The 19,071-nt window shown below is 42.5% G+C and overlaps 1 protein-coding gene across 1 annotated transcript; it reads right to left on the bottom strand.

Annotated features, from left to right (window-relative positions):
* Positions 1 to 6,959: 6,959 nt before the first annotated feature.
* On the bottom strand, positions 6,960 to 14,515 carry LOC139372636 (tumor necrosis factor alpha-induced protein 8-like protein 2). The gene is made up of 3 exons (XM_071112409.1): positions 14,068 to 14,515; positions 9,666 to 9,990; positions 6,960 to 8,522 (listed from the first exon to the last, which is right to left on the bottom strand). The coding sequence occupies exons 2-3, from the start codon at positions 9,981 to 9,983 to the stop codon at positions 8,280 to 8,282; spliced, it is 561 nt and encodes a 186-aa protein (XP_070968510.1). The 5' UTR covers positions 9,984 to 9,990; positions 14,068 to 14,515; the 3' UTR covers positions 6,960 to 8,279.
* Between the last annotated feature and the right edge of the window lie 4,556 nt (positions 14,516 to 19,071).

Genomic DNA, 19,071 nt, shown 5'->3' with positions numbered 1-19,071 from the left:
AGAACCATACCTGGCCAAACACATAGAAAACCAAAACTAGAACAATGCATAGAATTCTCACCCCAACTCACGCCCTGATCAACCTAAACAAGAAACATAACAAAGGAACTAAGGTCAGGATGTGACATATACTGACTCTTAGCTTGTTTGATTGCCTTGGGAGGGAATAGCTACACTGTTTGTATTTGGTCATGTTTCCGGTCGGCACGCCATGATAAAAATCAGTGGTTTGCGCTTTCAGTTTTGAGCGAAAGCTGCCATCAATCCATGGTTCCTGGTTGGGGAAGGATTTAATAGTCACCGTGGGTTTAATAATCACCAATGCAGTTGCTATTAAACTCACTCACCAAATCAGCGTATACATCAGTTGTTGTCTGAGGCAATCCGGAACATATCCCAGTCCAAGTGATCGAAGCAATCTTGAAGCGTGGATTCAGATTGGTCAGACCAGCATTGAAAAGACCTGAGCATGGGCGTTTCCTGTTTTAGTTTCTGTCTAAAGGCTGGGAGCAACAAAATGGAGTCGTGGTCAGATTTGCCGAAAGGATGGCGAGGGAGGGCTGAACAGAAGGACTTGAGTTCCTGTATGTCGTTAAGATCAAACCACAACTTGTTAATCATAAGGCATACACCCCTACCCTTCTTCCTACCAGAGAGATGTTTGTTTCTGTTGGCACAATGCGTGAAGATACCAGGTGACTCTACTGACTCTGAAAACGTTTCCGAGTGAGCCATGTTTCTGTGAAACAGAGTATGTTACAATCTCGTATGTTACAATCTCGTCTCTCTGGAAGGCAAACCTTGCTCGAATTTCATCTACCTTGTTGTCAAGAGACTGGACATTGGCGAGTAGTATACTCGGGAGCAGTGAGAGATGTGCCCATCTATGGAGTCTGACCAGAAGACCGCTCCATCTGCCCCTTCTGAGGCGCCGTTGTATTTGGACTGGGATGCGATCCATTGTCCTGGGTGGTGGTCCAAACAGAGGATCCGATTCGGGAATGTCGTATTCCTGGTCGTAATGTTGGTAAGTTGACCTTGCTCTTATATCCAATAGTTCTTCCCAGCTGTATGTAATAAGATTTAAGATTTCCTGGCCTAACCTTGTAAGAAATAATACATATAAAACCAAAATACTGCATAGTTTTCTAAGAACGCAAAACGATGCAACAATTTCTGTCGGCGCCATCCCATGTAGGGGAAAGTGGGGTAAGTTAAGACATTTTTTTACATTCGGTATCACTCCGTCAAGAGAAATATAGTATTCTTTCTAACAAAGATATCTACATATATTTCAGGATGTTCTGTATTCCTGACAATAATTAGAATTCATGTAAACCCAAAAAGTATCTATCTTGGCACAACTTACACCTGACATGGGGTTAAGCCGACTACACATTTCTGTACTGAATTAAATATTGTATTACCACTACCTTTATTTCCCAAACAACTCAACCCAAACATCCAACCTGTTAGATTCTGGGTTAAACTTGGAACATTGTTATAATCAGAAGTTAATTGTAATCTGTAGGAGCCAGATGGCTTTGGAATGTGCAGGGGAGACGGGTGGAGATCTTAGAACCTAACAATGTCACTGATGGAGAGAGGGTAATGTATAATGTTTACATTATGTCAGGATACTGTTAGCCATCAGGGATCTTATGGGAGGGATCCTCTGGGGGGAGAAGTGACACTGTCTGGTATCAATCACCATGACAGCCTTGAGTAGGGGAGGAGTAAGCACTAGGTAGAGGTCAGGTCAGATGAAGTGAGGAAGAACAGATATCACTAAGGTTCTGTCTAGAAACAGAGATGCATTGGATGTTCAGATGTGGAGGAGGAGACTAAGCCTAGGAGAAAGGGTTCAATATCAGTGCTTGTTTGAAATGTCGTTGTCTAAATGCATCTGTATTGACCCTTTGGGAAGAATTAAACTTGGTTAACTTGTTATGGCTGCAATCCCCCTATCGGGATAAGTGTCATCAACAACCGCTGAATAGCATAGCGCTACATTCAATAAATGCTACAAATATTTATATTCATGAAATCACAAGTGCAATATAGGAAAACACAGCTTAGCCTTTTGTTAATCCACCTGTCATGTCAGATTTAGAAATGATGCTTTACAGCGAAAGCAATCCAAGCATTTGTGTAAGTTTATCGATAGCAAAGGAAAACATTATGTACACTAAGCATTAAGTAGCTAGGTCACGAAAATCAGAAAAGCAATCAACTTAATCATTTACCTTTGATGATCTTCGGATGTTTTCACTCACGAGACTCCCAGTTACACAACAAATGTTCCTTTTGTTCCATAAAGATTATTTTTATATCCAAAATACCTCAGTTTGTTTAAGCGTTATGTTCAGAAATCCACAGGAAAGAGCGGTAATGACCAAGCAGACGAAAATTCCAAATAGTTTCCATAATGTCCACAGAAACATGTCAAACGTTTTTTATAATCAATCCTCAGGTTGTTTTTAAAATATGTAATCGATAATATATCAACCGCAAATGTCTTTCACAGTAGGAGAGGGAAAAACAATAGCTGTCCAAATTCTGTTGCGCGAGCATAACTCATGTGACCCCTTGACGCGATGTTATCGTTCTGGCTCATTTTTCTAAATAAAAGCCTGAAACTATGTCTGAAGACTGTTGACACCTTGAGGAAGCGATAGGAAAAGGAATCTGGTTCATATCCCTTTAAATCCATCAAAGGGAGACTATGGAACATGGAGTTTTCAAAATAGAAGCCACTTCCTGTTTTGTTTTTCCTCAGGGTTTCGCCTGCAATATCAGTTCTGTTATACTCACAGACAATATTTTGAAAGTTTTGTTTGAATTTTGTTTGTTTTGTTTGAATGTTTTCTATCCAATACTAATAATAATATGCATATATTAGCAACTGAGACTGAGGAGCTGGCCGTTTACAATGGGCACCTTTTCATCCAAGCTACTCAATACTGCCCCTGCAGCCATAAAAATTTAAGCTTTTCTAGTGTCCGTTGAGTTATTTACTTTGAGAATTAGAACCTAACAAACCCAGTCACAATCACTTTTTTGTTGTTGTATTTAAATCATTTTATGCATCTTCTAACACAGGTTTAACACATAACAAAATCATCTATTTTTTTAAATGTATTTTGTACTTTTTTTTTACCCCTTTTTCTCCCAAATTTTGTGATATCCAATGGGACAAGATATCCAGTCTTGTCCCATCGCTGCTACTCCCCTATGGACTCGGGAGAGGTGAATGTCAAGAGCCATGCATCCTCTGAAACACGACCCCGCCAAGCTTCTTGACACACTGCTCGCTTAAGCCACAAGCCAGCAGCACCAATGTGTCGGAGGAAACACTGTACAGCTGGCGACCGAAGCCAGCGTGCATGCGCCCGGCCGCCACAAGGAGTCGCTAGAGTGCGATGGGACATCTCAGCCGGCCAAACCCTCTCCTAACCCAGACGACGCTGTGCCAATTGTGCCTCACCTCATGGATCTCCCGGTCAAGGCCGTCTTTAACACAGCCCGGGATCGAACCCAGATCTGAAGTGACACTTCTTGCAGTGATCAGTACCTTAGACCGCTGCATTACTCAGGAGGCCACTTTGTACTTTTTTAAAACACTTTTTACATAGGTCAGTCCTTGCTGTTACCTCATACCCAAGCAATAATGCCTTGTATTACGCCTGGGAAGAAAATACTTCAGTTTGCTCAACTTTCCATTGGCTCAATCATTAGCTCAACTTGTCTCATAGCCATTGGTTCATCTTGTCTCATAGCCATTGGTTCAACTTGTCTCATAGCCATTGGTTCAACTTGTCTCATAGCCATTGGTTCAACTTACCCAAAGGAAAACATGTAGACTTTATTTGCTGACACAGCTACAATGATGCACTTTCATGACAGGTTTAGGACCTCATATTAAAGTTTCTAGAGATCCCAACTGATGTATAGAACAATCTTAAAGTGATATTCTTTGGTTTAGAGACAAGCATAATGAAACCTAACACATTAAATTCATTTGACTTGGTGAAAATCTGTTTTTTGGACCTTACTTGCTTATCACTTTTTCCATGTGGTTTCTTTCTTCATAGACTCCATGAAATGATGACTGCTTCCTAAATATTTTTCAAATTATTCATTTTGTGTATGGTTTTATGAAAACGAGGGTGGCTCAAATTACCCCACTCTCCCTTATGCAGATGTTGAATAAATATGGGGTTCAAATCACCATTGGTCATCTGAGTTTTGATACAAGCCTCTGCTCTGATTCAAACAAGAGGAATTAAATGATCATTATATCTAATGGATGTTGAAAGAATAATTCTGTCCCTCCTGGTACAAGATGAGTAGGGGTCCCACCACACAAGATGTAGATTATTTAAGGACTTTTATTGTAGCCTTCTATAATATTAATACAGTTGTCTATGTAATAATACTGATTGTATATTCATCAGATTTGAAAGAAGCAACATGAATTGTGGTGAACTACAAGAGCCAGTAAGTAACCCTCCTCCAGGTGCAATAAGCCCTCTAGCCCACTAGAGGACAGCATTGATTTATTTTCACAGTTATGGCTACAAATAGGATAACCTGTTACATTAATGACATGTTCTGCAACTGGAATGACAAGTTCATCAATGTCAAGAACAATGTATGCATATCTAGTCTCACAGTGCAAGCAGGTGATGCATGCTTGATTTGTTTCCTGAGGCCATGTTCTGTGGAAAGTCTGAGGGTGCTGTCTTTCTGACGCTTCCTGTTTCCTTCTGTGCATAAAACGTTGTGGTCTGAAGTTGAACAAAACAGATGACTCATAATAAGCCATCAAGACTGATAGATATAGACTATATTTTGGCCTGTAAGGCCTTTAATTTTAGATTTTCACTTTCAAATGGTGTACATCTAAGACAGTTATAGGAGACATATAGCTTGCAAAGGGGTAGGGAACACCATTAGAGTTTACTTGCTTTGTGATTCTATTTCTCCTGTGGAAGGTGTTATGGTTCATGGCCAATTATTGCCTCATTCTACTACCATTGCACAACACCCACTAAGTACTACTGCTGAAATGCTACAAACTTGTTCATAATATGTTGTTTACACATACTCGTGCACTGATATCCCCCCAACCTCATCATGCGATCTTAACACACTCATAAAATAGCAAATAGAATCTTTGTAGTCAATAGCAAAGCTTTTTCTGGTTCTGACCTTATCTCCTAAATTGGTTCATCTGTGAAACAGCACAGTTAAAAATATATGGCAAATAGAAATCAAACTGGATGGACATCAGACATAGATGAGAGAGGTTGAGGGTAGAGGAAGGACAGGACTAAAATCAAACCAAATATAACTATTGTAAAGTAGTATATAGTATGTATAACCTGGAAGTAGAGGCCTAAGCGTTATTGTTTGCCTGTTTACTCCAATTAGGGGATGGGTGGTAGGGTTAGAAAGTAATAAAGGAAAATATATATGAAATACACTGCTCAAAAAAATAAAGGGAACACTAAAATAACACATCCTAGATCTGAATTAATGAAATATTGTTATTAAATACTTTTTTCTTTACATAGTTGAATGTGCTGACAACAAAATCACACAAAAATTATCAATAGAAATCAAATGTATTATCCCATGGAGGTTTGGATTTGGAGTCACACTCAAAATGAAAGTGGAAAACCACACTACAGGCTGATCCAACTTTGATGTAATGTCCTTAAAACAAGTCAAAATTAGGCTCAGTAGTGTGTGTGGCCTCCACGTGCCTGTATGACCTCCCTACAATGCCTGGGCATGCTCCTGATGAGGTGGCGGATGGTCTCCTGAGGGATCTCATCACCGACCTGGACTAAAGCATCCGCCAACTCCAGGACAGTCTGTGGTGCAACGTGGCGTTGGTGGATGGAGCGAGACATGATGTCCCAGATGTGCTCAATTGGATTCAGGTCTGGGGAACGGGCGGGCCAGTCCATAGCATCAATGCCTTCCTCTTGCAGGAACTGCTGACACACTCCAGCCACATGAGGTCTAGCATTGTCTTGCATTAGGAGGAACCCAAGGCCAACCGCACCAGCATATGGTCTCACAAGGGGTCTGAGGATCTCATCTCGGTACCTAATACTTGCTTTCATCTGTGAAGAGCACAGGGCGCCAGTGGCGAATATGCCAATCTTGGTGTTCTCTGGCAAATGCCAAACTTCCTACACAGTGTTGGGCTGTAAGCACAACCCCCACCTGTGGACGTCGGGCCCTCATACCACCCTCATGGCGTCTGTTTCTGACCGTTTGAGCAGACACATGCACATTTGTGGCCTGCTGGAGGTCATTTTGCAGGGCTCTGGCAGTGCTCCTCCTTGCACAAAGGCGGAGGTAGCGGTCCTGCTGCTGGGTTGTTGCCCTCCTCCGGCCTCCTGCACGTCTCCTGATGTACTGGCCTGTCTCCTGGTAGCGCCTCCATGCTCTGGACACTACGCTGACAGACACAGCAAACCTTCTTGCCACAGCTCGCATTGATGTGCCATCCTGGATGAGCTGCACTACCTGAGCCATTTGTGTGGGTTGTAGACTCCGTCTCAGGCTACCACTAGAGTGAAAACACCGCCAGCATTCAAAAGTGACCAAAACATCAGCCAGGAAGCATAGGAACTGAGAAGTGGTCTGTGGTCACCACCTGCAGAACCACTCCTTTATTGGGGGTGTCTTGCTAATTGCCTATAATTTCCACCTGTTGTCTATTCCATTTGCACAACAGCATGTGAAATTTACTGGATGGACATCAGAAATAGATGAGAGAGGTTGAGGGTAGAGGAAGGACAGGACTAAAATCAAACAAAATATAACTATTGTAAAGTAGTATATAGTATGTATAACCTGGAAGTAGAGGCCTAAGTGTTGTTGTTCGCTAGTTTACTCCAATTAGGGAGGGGTGGAAATATAGCAATAAAGGAAATATATTTTTAAATATATGCATGTATAATTTTTTTTATTTAACCAGTTAAGTCAGTTAAGAACAAATTCTTATTTACAATGACAGCCTACCGGGAAACAGTGTGTTAACTGGCTTGTTCAGGGGGAGAACGACAGATTTTTACCTTGTGAGCTCGAGGATTCAATCCAGCAACGTTTCAGTTACTGACCCAACGCTCTAACCATTAGGTTACCTGCCGCCCCCGAGCTGATAAACATAAATATATATTTCCCCCAAAAATATATGGGGGATTGGAAACGATGCAAACAATTACATTGACAGAAGATACAATCTATCTGCAATATTAAAGCTGATCTACCCCTGAAACAAAATAAAACCTTTTATTTTGAAATGGTCCATCTGCAGTGTTTCCAGAAAGCTCAGAGGAATACTAATGTTGTGGAATTATCACTGATTGATTGAAAACTTGAAGCAATTTATAAAGACCATCCAATCGTCACATTCATTGCAAAGACTGTACAGCAGGACTTTAATTCAGACATGGATTAGAAATGAAATGCCATTCGCCGGTCTCAAAAACTCTTTGTAACAAGCAGAACAGTCAGTGATCAGACAGATACTAAGGCTGCATGCATAGATGTGGCCCTGACACTAATTGAGGTGGTTGTCTGTTGGTCCTAGATAGCCACTTTAAATTTTAATAGTACTTTAAATGAGGTTAGCAACTGCTGTGACTGAACAGGCAGACTGATGTCCTATTAAAGTCCATTAGTTTCCCCGGAAACGGAATATCTTAAAAAAGGAGGACAAATCAATTGAAAGTAGACCAGAGATGCAATCTTATCGTGCTGGAAGCAGGGAGTCCTGACAAAGAAGCAGGTTATATATATAGCAGGTTATTTTTTCTCTTTGGAGGATTTCATAGGTGATTTTGGTCAAATGTAAGCTATTTTTCTTTCATATATCATACTTGAATGGACTTTACTTAGCTCCCACAGCGTTGGACTGAAATGCATCGAGGCAGAGGTAGAGGTAATATCGTGAGATACTGAAATGTGACGATGCATATCATGCACATTCATACTGTGATAATGACAAATACATATTATATCGCCCAGTCCTAATGCAGATGGCTTATGTTGTAAAGCAAGGATGATGATTCCATGCCCTCATAAAGATCCCAACATAAATCAATATCTACATTATCAACTGACACTGAATCAGTGTCCCCATTAAGCTATCAAAATGATATCTCCTGGTATTTTCATTGGGCAAACTGAATTCAGAATTCCTTAATAGGCTTGCAAAAGTTTCTCATTTTTCCAGGACTGTTTGGAATTCCCACTCATAGCTTGCCTTCCTCAACCAGTTTGTTCAGGTCTCTGCAGATCTTGGTGAGATTAGGCCAGAGAGGGCCACCGGGGGTGTAGAGGTTGGTCAGTAGGTCTTGGTCAGAGTAATGGTTGAAGACATGCCGAATGCGCCCGAGGGATTTGGGAGTCAGGTGTTTCTCTACGAGCTTCAGCAGGATGTCCCTACAATCCGTCAGAAGCTCTGTCATGACAGCCTTATCAAATGTGAACTCCACCTGGGTCAAATAGACGGAGAAGAGATATTAGTGACAGCACAGTAGTAATTACAACAGAGTTATTATGAAGATATCCCTCTAGTGGTGTGGGGGCTGTGCTTTGGCAAAGTGGGTGGGCCCTGCCTTTTTGGCCCTGTCCGGGGGATCATCGGATGGGGCCACAGTTTCTCCTGACCCCTCCTCTCAGCCTCCAGTATTTATGCTGCAGTAGTTTATGTGTCGGGGGGCTAGGGTCAGTCTGTTATATCTGGAGTACTTCTCCTATCTTATCCGGTATCCTGTGTGAATTTAAGTATGCTCTCTCTAATTCTCTCTTTCTCTCTTTCTTTCTCTCTCTCGGAGGACCTGAGCCCTAGGACCATGCCTCAGGACTACCTGGCATGATGACTCCTTGCTGTCCCCAGTCCACCTGGCCGTGCTGCTGCTCCAGTTTCAACTGTTCGGCCTGCGGCTATGGAACCCTGACCTGTTCACCGGACGTGCTATCTGTCCCAGACCTGCTGTTTTCAACTCTCTAGAGACAGCAGGAGCAGTAGAGATACTCTTAATGATCGGCTATGAAAAGCCAACTGACATTTACTCCTGAGGTGCTGACTTGCTGTACCCTCGACAACTACTGTGATTATTATTATTTGACCATGCTGGTCATTTATGAACATTTGAACATCTTGGCCATGTTCTGTTATAATCTCCACCCGGCACAGCCAGAAGAGGACTGGCCACCCCTCATAGCCTGGTTCCTCTCTAGGTTTTGGCCTTTCTAGGGAGTTTTTCCTAGCCACCATGCTTCTACACCTGCACTGCTTGCTGTTTGGGGTTTTAGGCTGGGTTTCTGTACAGCACATTGAGTTATCAGCTGATGTAAGAAGGCTATATAAATCAATTTGATTTGAAATTTGATTTATAACAGCTGTAACAGGTGCTAGTTTATGGTATTGGCTTCAGGATAGACACTATTGTGAGTGGGGCATTGTTGTTTCCTATTAAAGTCCCCTTAGGATTCTGTCCAGATAGTTTGACATTTTACCAGGTATGATCAATGACTGTAGGGTGATGTCAGGTGATTATATCATGCAGGCTTTAGGTTGTTGGCATCATGCAGAGTTCAAATGAGGCTCTGAAGTGTTTTGCCTGTAAAGTTACCTCCTGGAAGCTGATTGCCGTCATGACCCCCTGGTGCAGCTTCTTCTTGAAGTCCTGTGCCAGGCTGAGCTCCTCTTGACTGAAGCGATCGTGCCGAAAGAGAATGCCCACCTTTACCACCACCTTGACCAGGTCTTTGACCACCTTCTGGGCTTCTGTGCGGTTCCCAGAGTGTATCTTGGAGACGCGGTAGAACTCATCCAGGATTTCGCTGCTGGTGTCATCAATGAACATCTGCACCATGGATTTGCTGGCCATACGGCTGAGGATTTTGTTTTGGGCCTTCATGGCCATGTCTTTAGAGCTGAAGGACTCCATTTTGATTCTTGGAAGGAAGTGAAGAGTTGATGAGACACAATAATGGGGTCAAGAGCAATAGCTGATTGTCTGGTCTCAGCCACGGCTATAGAAACAGAGCACTGAAGACAGTTATTCTGGTAAGGTTGGTTCACTGTTGGACCTTTTCTCTGTCAAATGACCTTTAAGATAAGCGAAGGCTCCTCTGTTTTAGTCAAGGACTTAAAGGTCCAACGCAACTGTTTTTTTACATTTAAAAAAAAAATCTCAATATCAAATTATTTTTAGCTAACAATTATGTACAGTACTTACTGTGATTGTTTTCAATTAAAATCGTCAAAAATGAACCAAAACCAAAGAACAATTTCTCAAGCAGACATTTTGCTAGAACTGTCTGGAAGTGGTCTGAGTGGGGAGTGGAAAACTGAAAATTATCTGTTATTGGCAGAGAGGTTTGGAACTCTCTTTCTTATTGGTTTATGAACAAGTGTACCTCCTGGTGATGTCACCAGGCAGGCCAAAACTACATCCCACCAAAACAGACAGACATTTCAGGCGGTCTATTCAAAAAGCTCTGACAGTAAAAGGGCATAATCATAATTTTCACAATTTCAGAGTATTATTCCAACCTCATAGTATGGAAATATGCATAAAACACAGGAAATTAACGTTTTTGACTGGACTGGGCCTTCACAGGGGCAGTTGGCACGGTTAACCTTTACCATTCACACCGAGGAAGAGGAACTCACACTGCGGTAGTATTGTTTGAAGTTGAGTTATGACCTTGGACGACCAAGATTATTGCTCTCCTGAGTTCTAGAGTGGGGGTCAAGAGGAAAAACCCAAATAAATAAATCTTCCCCTTTGCTGGCAAGTCTGTGTCAGTAGAGGCTGTTGTTGGTCCTTGGAGCAGTGTGGGGTTTCATTTGGACACATTAGGGGTCAGATGTCAATATCGAGTCTTGGAGACAAGTTTAATGTAGGCTATCATATTCATACTATGAATATTTATTATATCTATTATCTACTATTAGATATTATTATCTACTCTCTTTACCTTGCCCTGACATCCACTCTTTCTCGAAGAGATTCTCTCCTACTTCCAAAGTAGATAATACAACAACAACGCAGGAATGCAGCCCCTTTTGGGAATAAAAAGGACTTATTCTTATTAGAATCTTCTGAATAGCTCATCATGTCGCATTGCACAGCACGTAAAGTACAGTAATTGTCGGGGTTAACGTCGCTTCACTCAAAGTCCAGTGGCACAAATGGACAAAAGTGCAGACAGTGATTTAATTGGTCCTGTAATCTGTCTGATCTTCTATTCCTCAAGGGATGTTTTCAATGGAACTCTGTGACTCAGAGTGACATTCTGTATGGTTGCTCAGATACCAACAGGAAGTATGATAAACATGTCACATCACCCAGCCTTTGGAGTTAGTTGGTTCTGATAGCCTGAAGGGGGAAAAAAATGTTTGTACAGTAGAGGAAGTCTAAGACACACTGCAGCTGCCAGTTTTACCTTAAATGCACTGCCTCTGTCATAGGTGTGTTAAACATAGTCTATGGCAAAAGGGTCATTTACCAATTGCATGGATTATGAAGACCCACTGTAACCAGTCATCTCCATGTTCATTCAATAATCTGTGGGAGAATGAGAGGGGATTGAGACTGTGCGTATTGTCGCCTACCACAACTAGGACTTTCATGTTGACCACATGAGTTAGAAACCTTGATCAACCAGACACTTGAGTTAATTAAGTAGGTCATAGACTGTATGTGGGAAATCACACTGGAAACTCACTTGCGTATCCTTTCAAGTTTGCATATCTAATGGTTACGCTTCTGGGTTTGCACATAATGTCCATCTTCCACACCCATCAGTAACTGCCTGTTTTGCATGGCAAAGGTTACAGACACCGCTTCGATTTATTTGCTCCTCTTCTGATTTGAATAGACCCTGATAAAATAAGTAACGTGGATCTCAGGTGTGAGCTTTAGTCTCGTTCAGACACTCCACACAGTATAACAGCAGCTCTGTAAGACGAGTCTTTTACCTCATGATTAACATTTTGATCACTAATTTGCCAAATGTAACACTGTGGCTATAAATTGGTACCGTTAAAATGTTGAAGTGCATTTGCACAGCTCTCTCTTGTGTGATTCCTTGAAACACATAAAACCTGACCTACAGTACATCACAAGTCTGGCTGTCTTGTTTCAAAATGTGTGGCACCTTTTTACGGAAGAGTCATACTTCCTGTGTGAAACAGCCATAAGAAGGAGACATTATTAAAATGAAATAGAAGAAGTTGGCTACCAGTGCCCTGTACATTCAGATGACACACTCCTTCAAACAGTGAAGGTCAAATTTCCTGGTGGGTCAATGAAAGCTAAAGCTGACAGAGCTAATAGTTAGCTGTCCGAGACGCTCAAACACAAAGGCTGACAATTTCAATTTGCAACATGACCTTCTGTGTTGGCATCCTTCCGGAGAAACGTGTTTCCAAGTGTTCAAAGTAGAAATCAAATCTTACACTAAATATATTTGACAATTAAATGTGAAGTAATGCCAAAAACAACAAGCAGTCAATTATTCTTGGACTGTGCTAGACATGGACATGGGAGATGTTTGGCTGCTTGGATTGGCTGATGCCTAATGATTTTCAACATCAAGTGACTGGTTTAGGCATAGGGTTAGCCAATATCACATGGGTAGACCGCACTTCAAGTCTCAAGAAGGCAGTAGCAATGCTAACTTATTCTTTCACTATGCATACTGTATCTATTACCTTGGGTGAGATCATGCCTATGGACACCCAGTTGCATTGTCAAAAAATGTGTAAACTTGGCTTTTACACAATGACTCAGCCTCTAAATTTAGTTTCTTGCACCTCATTTTTTCATGGACAGTTCCACAAGTCCATATTTTCAGCTCATCCCCTTTCAACTGTCTCTTCTTCATATTCAGATCTACAAAGGCTGATTACCTGTGATATCTGCCACAATCCCCCACCCCTCTACACAGGATGTTTTGATACAGATTTAGGATCTTAATTTGATCAGCCTGTTGCAGGACAACATTTAAAACGTGTGGTGTGTTTGACGTTTAAAATGGCTTCTGAAGTTTGTCGTTTCCACTTTTAAATTTCGATACGAAAAATGTATCAACCCCTACTAAAATATTTAATCATTATAATCCTTATAATAATTCAGACTTCCTGTTGCTGCAGGGTTATTTTCATGCCGTAGCAAACTGGCTCAAATTAAGATCCTACATCTATAAGAGACCCGAGGAGCTTGATGAGATTGTTGAGTACGATAAGGAGCTGTTTCCTGTCAAGATGTTGGGTAACTTCAATGCGGTACAATCGTAGGTGATATAATTTATCTTGATGCATGAATAGGGTTAGACAGACCAGCATAGCAAGCACATGCACATGCACCAATTCACAAACTTACATAACACACACTTACACATTTGCCCGCAGAATTGTTTTTCAGCTGCTAGAAAGCTATTGTCACTTCAAGGTTTTGCCTTTGTCTGTACATGCTTCTGATTAGCACAGAAGTGGTCATTGTTGCTAAAGCGATGGTCTAAAATATCCTTGCCAAAAACCTGCTCATATTTTCCATGCATTCTCCACCTCTAGCAATGTAGCCAAGCACCCACTCTTTAAAAAGAGGTTTGACATTATGGTTAATGTCTTACATACAACTGAGTCTATGGAGTTTAAATCATGCTTTTTCGGGTCATAAATGTCCAAGCTAATTTGAAGGCACCTGCCTGCACTGTACACAGAAACACAATTACTTGTGCACAAACACAACACCTAATACTTAATAACAGACGTGAAAATATGCTCTCCAACACACAAAGACACACACACACACACACACACACACACACACACACACACACACACACACACACACACACACACACACACACACACACACACACACACACACACACACACCTACATACAGTTAGAAAGATACGCTCTCCATACACACACATAGAAATTCAGTTGTTGGACACACAAACCACACAACATCATCTTCCACTGAGACTGAAATGACGGTGCTATGAAATGCTTACCTGCGTGCCTATGGACCATTGGCTTCAGATCGACTCAGTGCTCCAAGAGGAGGCTTCACATAAAGGGGTTGGAGAATCACACTGCCCTCTCGCTATACCCACCACCCTGTTTCTGTGACTCTGCCGACCTCAGATGCATTTCCTTAAAGAACTCATTTTTTGTGGGCACGCCCCAGAGCGGTGTATTTCTCTCTCTCTCTCTCTCTCTCTGTCTCTCTGTCGCTCTCTCTCTCTTTCTCTCTCTGCGTCTCTCTCTGCCTGTCTCTGCCTCTCTCTCTCTCTCATTCTCTCTCTGCCTCTCTCTCTCTCTCTCTGTCTCTCTGTCGCTCTCTCTCTCTCTCTCATTCTCTCTCTGCGTCTCTCTCTGCATCTCTCTCTGCCTCTCTCTCTCTCTCTTTCTCTCTCTCTTTCTCTCTCTCTCTGCGTCTCTCTCTGCGTCTCTCTCTCTCTCTCTGCCTCTCTCTTTCTCATTCTCTCTCTATATTTCTCTCTGCCTCTCTCTCTCTTTCTCTCTCTCATTCTCTCTCTGCGTCTCTCTCTGCCTCTCTCTCTGTCCCTGCCTCTAATCCTGGCAGCATTCACTATCACTTGCTCAGCGTCTATAAATCTTGCACCACCATTTGCTCTCTGTTTTAATCTCTCCGTTCCTTCTGTCCTCTCGTTCTCTTTCTATTATCGCCTGTATGTTTCCTCTTCCTCACACATTTGGGTGTTGAAAGGGAAAATGCAGAGCCATTTTCGTGACACCCTTTAGTGGAATGCAGCTGTGGTCATCTGTTGATTTGTGTCTCTCGTCTGGTGACTGCTGTCTGCGATAACTCTCTGACACTAATGCAGCTGACCCATATAAGGAAATACAGGTTTGTGTGTGTGTGTGTGTGTGTGTGTGTGTGTGTGTGTGTGTGTGTGTGTGTGGCATTTCTAGATCCTGTAGGGAGCAACAAAAGCACCAGAACAGTTATTCCCAGAAAAGATTAATACATTGATTAGAAGAAATGAACTTACACAGTGATTTGTACTGTGAATGAAATGGACCCCGCTCTCTGGAAGCAGTATTTCCAAACCTTTTGGTCTCAAAAGGGAAGCTGTGTCTGGGCTGTTTCCAAAGTTGTGCAACACCCCAGGCTTGCCCCTCACTCTAGTTTCATGGGAGTGTCAAGGAACATGGCAACCACAGTGACTTCAGTTACACACACCAAAGATAATTGTCTGCTCAACTATTCCAAACTGAAACTAGATTAACTTCAAATAATTTGCATTTGAATTGTTAAGGGGTGTAAATATTCCACTAGACACAGCTATTCTTTGGCAAAATGAACAGGCTATAATGAAGCTGCAGTATCTTCACGCAAAATGGATGCAGATCGGGATGAGGTAATGTCATAATGTTGTGTCAGGTAACCCCTGAGTCAAGCAGCTGTAGTTGGTCTAGTTCTATTTCATGTGGTGTATGTGAGGGCGGCAGGTAGCCTAGCGGTTAGAGTGTTGGGCCAGTAACTGCAAGACTGCTGGTTAAAATACCCAAGCAGACAAGGTGAAAAATCTGTTGATGTGCCCTTGAGCAAGGCACTCAACGCTAATTAGCTCCAGGGGCACTGTACTACTATGGCTGGCCCTGTAAAACAACACATATCACTGCTCCTGTGTATGTGACAGTTATATATATATATATATATTGTATTGCACTGCCTACAGGTCGTTAGGCACCATGGATCGAGACCCCTTCAACCGTTGTCACTTTGGTTGCATTCCTTACAAACCCTTTTCATTAAGCTGCTTAATAAAACAGCGATGAGACAGGTGAGACGAGAAAAAAACATGACCAGACATAGGAAAGAGGAAGAGCGGCTTTCTCTACCTTCATCTCACCTAAAAACACAGGAGACGGAAAAGCAATTGCAATGGATAGCTGTTAGGAAGTCGCTTTCACTTCTGCAACACGTTCATGTCAGTGCAGATGAATGAAACGAGGCGAGGAGAGGAACGCATTTAACACAATTGAGACACACCTCTTCTGCACATTAGGCAACCTTTTATTTTTCTGAAATGATGCCTTTTTTTGCCGGCTACTGACACCTAATGGAGTGGGTTCCTAAACTATACACCAGGGGGCAGTCATGTCTAGGAAAGTATCAGCATGTAATTACTTCAACGAAGGCCCTGAACCAATAGCTTGATGCCCTATGATCATGTGTTTTTGTTGGCAAACACGGTGTTGGCAAACATTCAGAATATTCCATCAAAAAGAAGTAAACCTTTTGGCTAAACATAGTACATTTGCAGAAAGGGTTGATAATATGTTGTGCAACACCCCAGGCATTATCTCTGTCAAATTTGACATTATCTCTGTCAAATACATCTAAAAAAGTCAAGTGTGTAAAGTCTGTTCCGTATGCATGCAATGACACCGGGTGCCATGGCAACAGACAGGAAGTTCAATGTAAGCAGTTTCCTCTTTCTTCTCCACTATCAGTTAATTAGATCAAACTCAAGTAGAAATGCTGTTTTAGTGACTCCCGTGTTGAGAACCTGGGGCGATTGCCAGGCTTTTTTCCACAAACATTTTGTGATTGCTTAGCTCATTGGTGCATTACTTGAATGTTGTATTAAGTTAACATTTGTCACATTACTGGTAGACTCAGGAATATGACATCATCACACACAGTTTGGCAACTTCCTGCTTTCAGCTATATACAACAACAGAATTCAACAGAATTCAAATCTGTCAAGACTACCACTATTGTCCCTTCATCATTTGCGCCCTCTCCCTCTCTCTCGACATGCTGCACATGTTGTTGATTTCTGTGCGCAGGAAGTCTCCCCGCTGTGTGTGAATGATGTCCTATTGCTGAGTCTGCATTTCATGTCACTCACCCTTGTGCAGTTGCACATTGTATTACAGTATGCTTCTATCAGTAGATGTCAGTAGCCATCTAGGTCTGAGCACACTTTCACTTCACCCTGTCATTTCTTCCCGGTATTTAGCATGATTGAATTGAGCCTATCCAATGTGCTGTGTCATCAGTAGACAACCAGCTGTTTCAGAATGAGTTCGGTATCAGTTGACATATTTTGCTTACCTCAGATTCAAGTGTTAAGTTGATTTGACTTTAGAGCACGGCCACTGTGGTCCCAACAGTATGTGCTTCAGTATCTATACTGTCTACAGAAAGTCCACCAGAGGCCACTTTAGCTCTTTAGAATGCGGGCATTGACTTTTATCAGACTGGAAGCAGGGGCGTAGTGCGCCTCTACCGCTGAAGCTAGGTCTGTTTGTCACACCAATACTGTAATATTAAGCAAAAGAGTTCAAGCCTCAAAAAACTGATCCTGCATCAGAGTTCTGGGCACTTGCTCAATCTGCAATACTTTTATTTGTAAATAATTGTTCAAGGAGATGCTAGCCCAGTGTGGTGCAGGCACTGGTAAAGGTGTAGAGCAGAGGTTAGGGAACAGGACCTGAGCCAGGATGTCAGCCTGTCCTGAGGGGGAAGCTGCCTCCAAGAGAGAGAACTATTAGGCTGCGCTTCTTGAGCCTCCGTAGTCTGTGGTCATTCCTCCCCAGTCTTGCTACGGTATAAATAAAGGCATGATATGAAGACGTTGGCATCCGCTAAGCAGCAATGTGACCAAGGCGAAGAAGTGATGAAACTATGCACAAATCACAGAAATTTCATGGCTCTGTTCAGCATCATTCCTTTTTCTCCTTTGTTTGAACTCCTCCATTACCCCCAGGGTATTGACCTCACACATCCTTGTAGCTTTATTATTCATACGCCGTCTTCATGTCGGATTTGCCTTCTTTTGCTTTTCTTTTCTTGCCTCTGCAAGACACCCCCTCAAATCTGTTTGACGTGACTGTGAAGTGAAGTGGCTCAAATATAACTCGGGCAACAAAAAAAACGATGGACATGCTATGATGAGAATTTAAAAATGTGTTGCTCTACATTATTGAATCACACATATGATTGATTCCATTGCCAATTGTCAAGAGTCCATTTTTTCCTGTTCTGCACTTGAACCAGTGGGATGTGGGTACAGTATATGCCCTTGTTCACAGGTCTATGTGATGACAGATCTCATTGACAGATGATCTTGCTTTGGCAATGTTAACATATGTTTCCCATGCCAATAAAGCCCTTTGAATTGAATGAAATTGATCTGGAGTGGATCCACTATCCGGGTGGTATAGTCTCCTCTTAGCAACGCTGTCTCTTTGGCCAGCTGTGCCAAGCAAGCCACAGAGGAGGACATGTGAACTAATCTGTTAGCTTTGGCCAGGTTACTTTTCCCATTACGTTTTTTTCTTCTCGCCTTTGCACTGTCAGCTGCCTGTGTTCATCCTCTGGGTTAGAATGCACTGTAGCGTCTGTCACCACCCTCCCCACTCTCTAGCTCAACTGTCAGGGAATCTGAAAGAGGATGGAGTGTCACGATAATGGTCAAGGTGGACTGTCGAGATTGATACAGAGACACGGAACCCCCCCCCCCCCCCCACTCCCTCTCACGGTCTTTCTTACTGCATTAAGCCTTTCTCTCAGTCTCTCTTTTCACACTTGGACTAACAGTTTCTCTCCCAGACACAGAGTGAGTGACAGCTGGTCTGCATGTGTGTGGGGGAGAGTAGATGTGGTCACAGCAGACCTGCCACGTACAGCACTTCTGTATCACGGAATCAGGACCAGCCGCTAACCTGAGAGGCTGCCAGGGCAGAGGGGAGATGAGAATGAGGAAAATAGCTTTTTTTGCAAAGGGAACCACAGCTGAATCCCAGATGTGCAATTCCTTAGCATAAAGGCACAGCACTGAACCCACCCAACGACGGGGGCTGTTGAGGAGGAGAAGATATGATTGCGCGTGCGCGTGTGTGTGCGGGCGCGCCTTCGTGCACGTCCGTGTTCGTGTTTGTGTGCGCACAGATGTTTTAGAGAAGGCATATTTATGTGCAAGTGCGTTCATCTCCGTATGGCAGATGAATCTCCCTATGATCAGTAAAGCACGCAC

The sequence above is a fragment of the Oncorhynchus clarkii genome, chromosome 18 (assembly GCF_045791955.1).
Source record: "Oncorhynchus clarkii lewisi isolate Uvic-CL-2024 chromosome 18, UVic_Ocla_1.0, whole genome shotgun sequence".
Lineage (NCBI taxonomy): Eukaryota > Metazoa > Chordata > Actinopteri > Salmoniformes > Salmonidae > Oncorhynchus > Oncorhynchus clarkii.
Note: the sequence above shows the minus strand (reverse complement) of the source record. Positions and strands in the feature narration are given on the sequence as shown.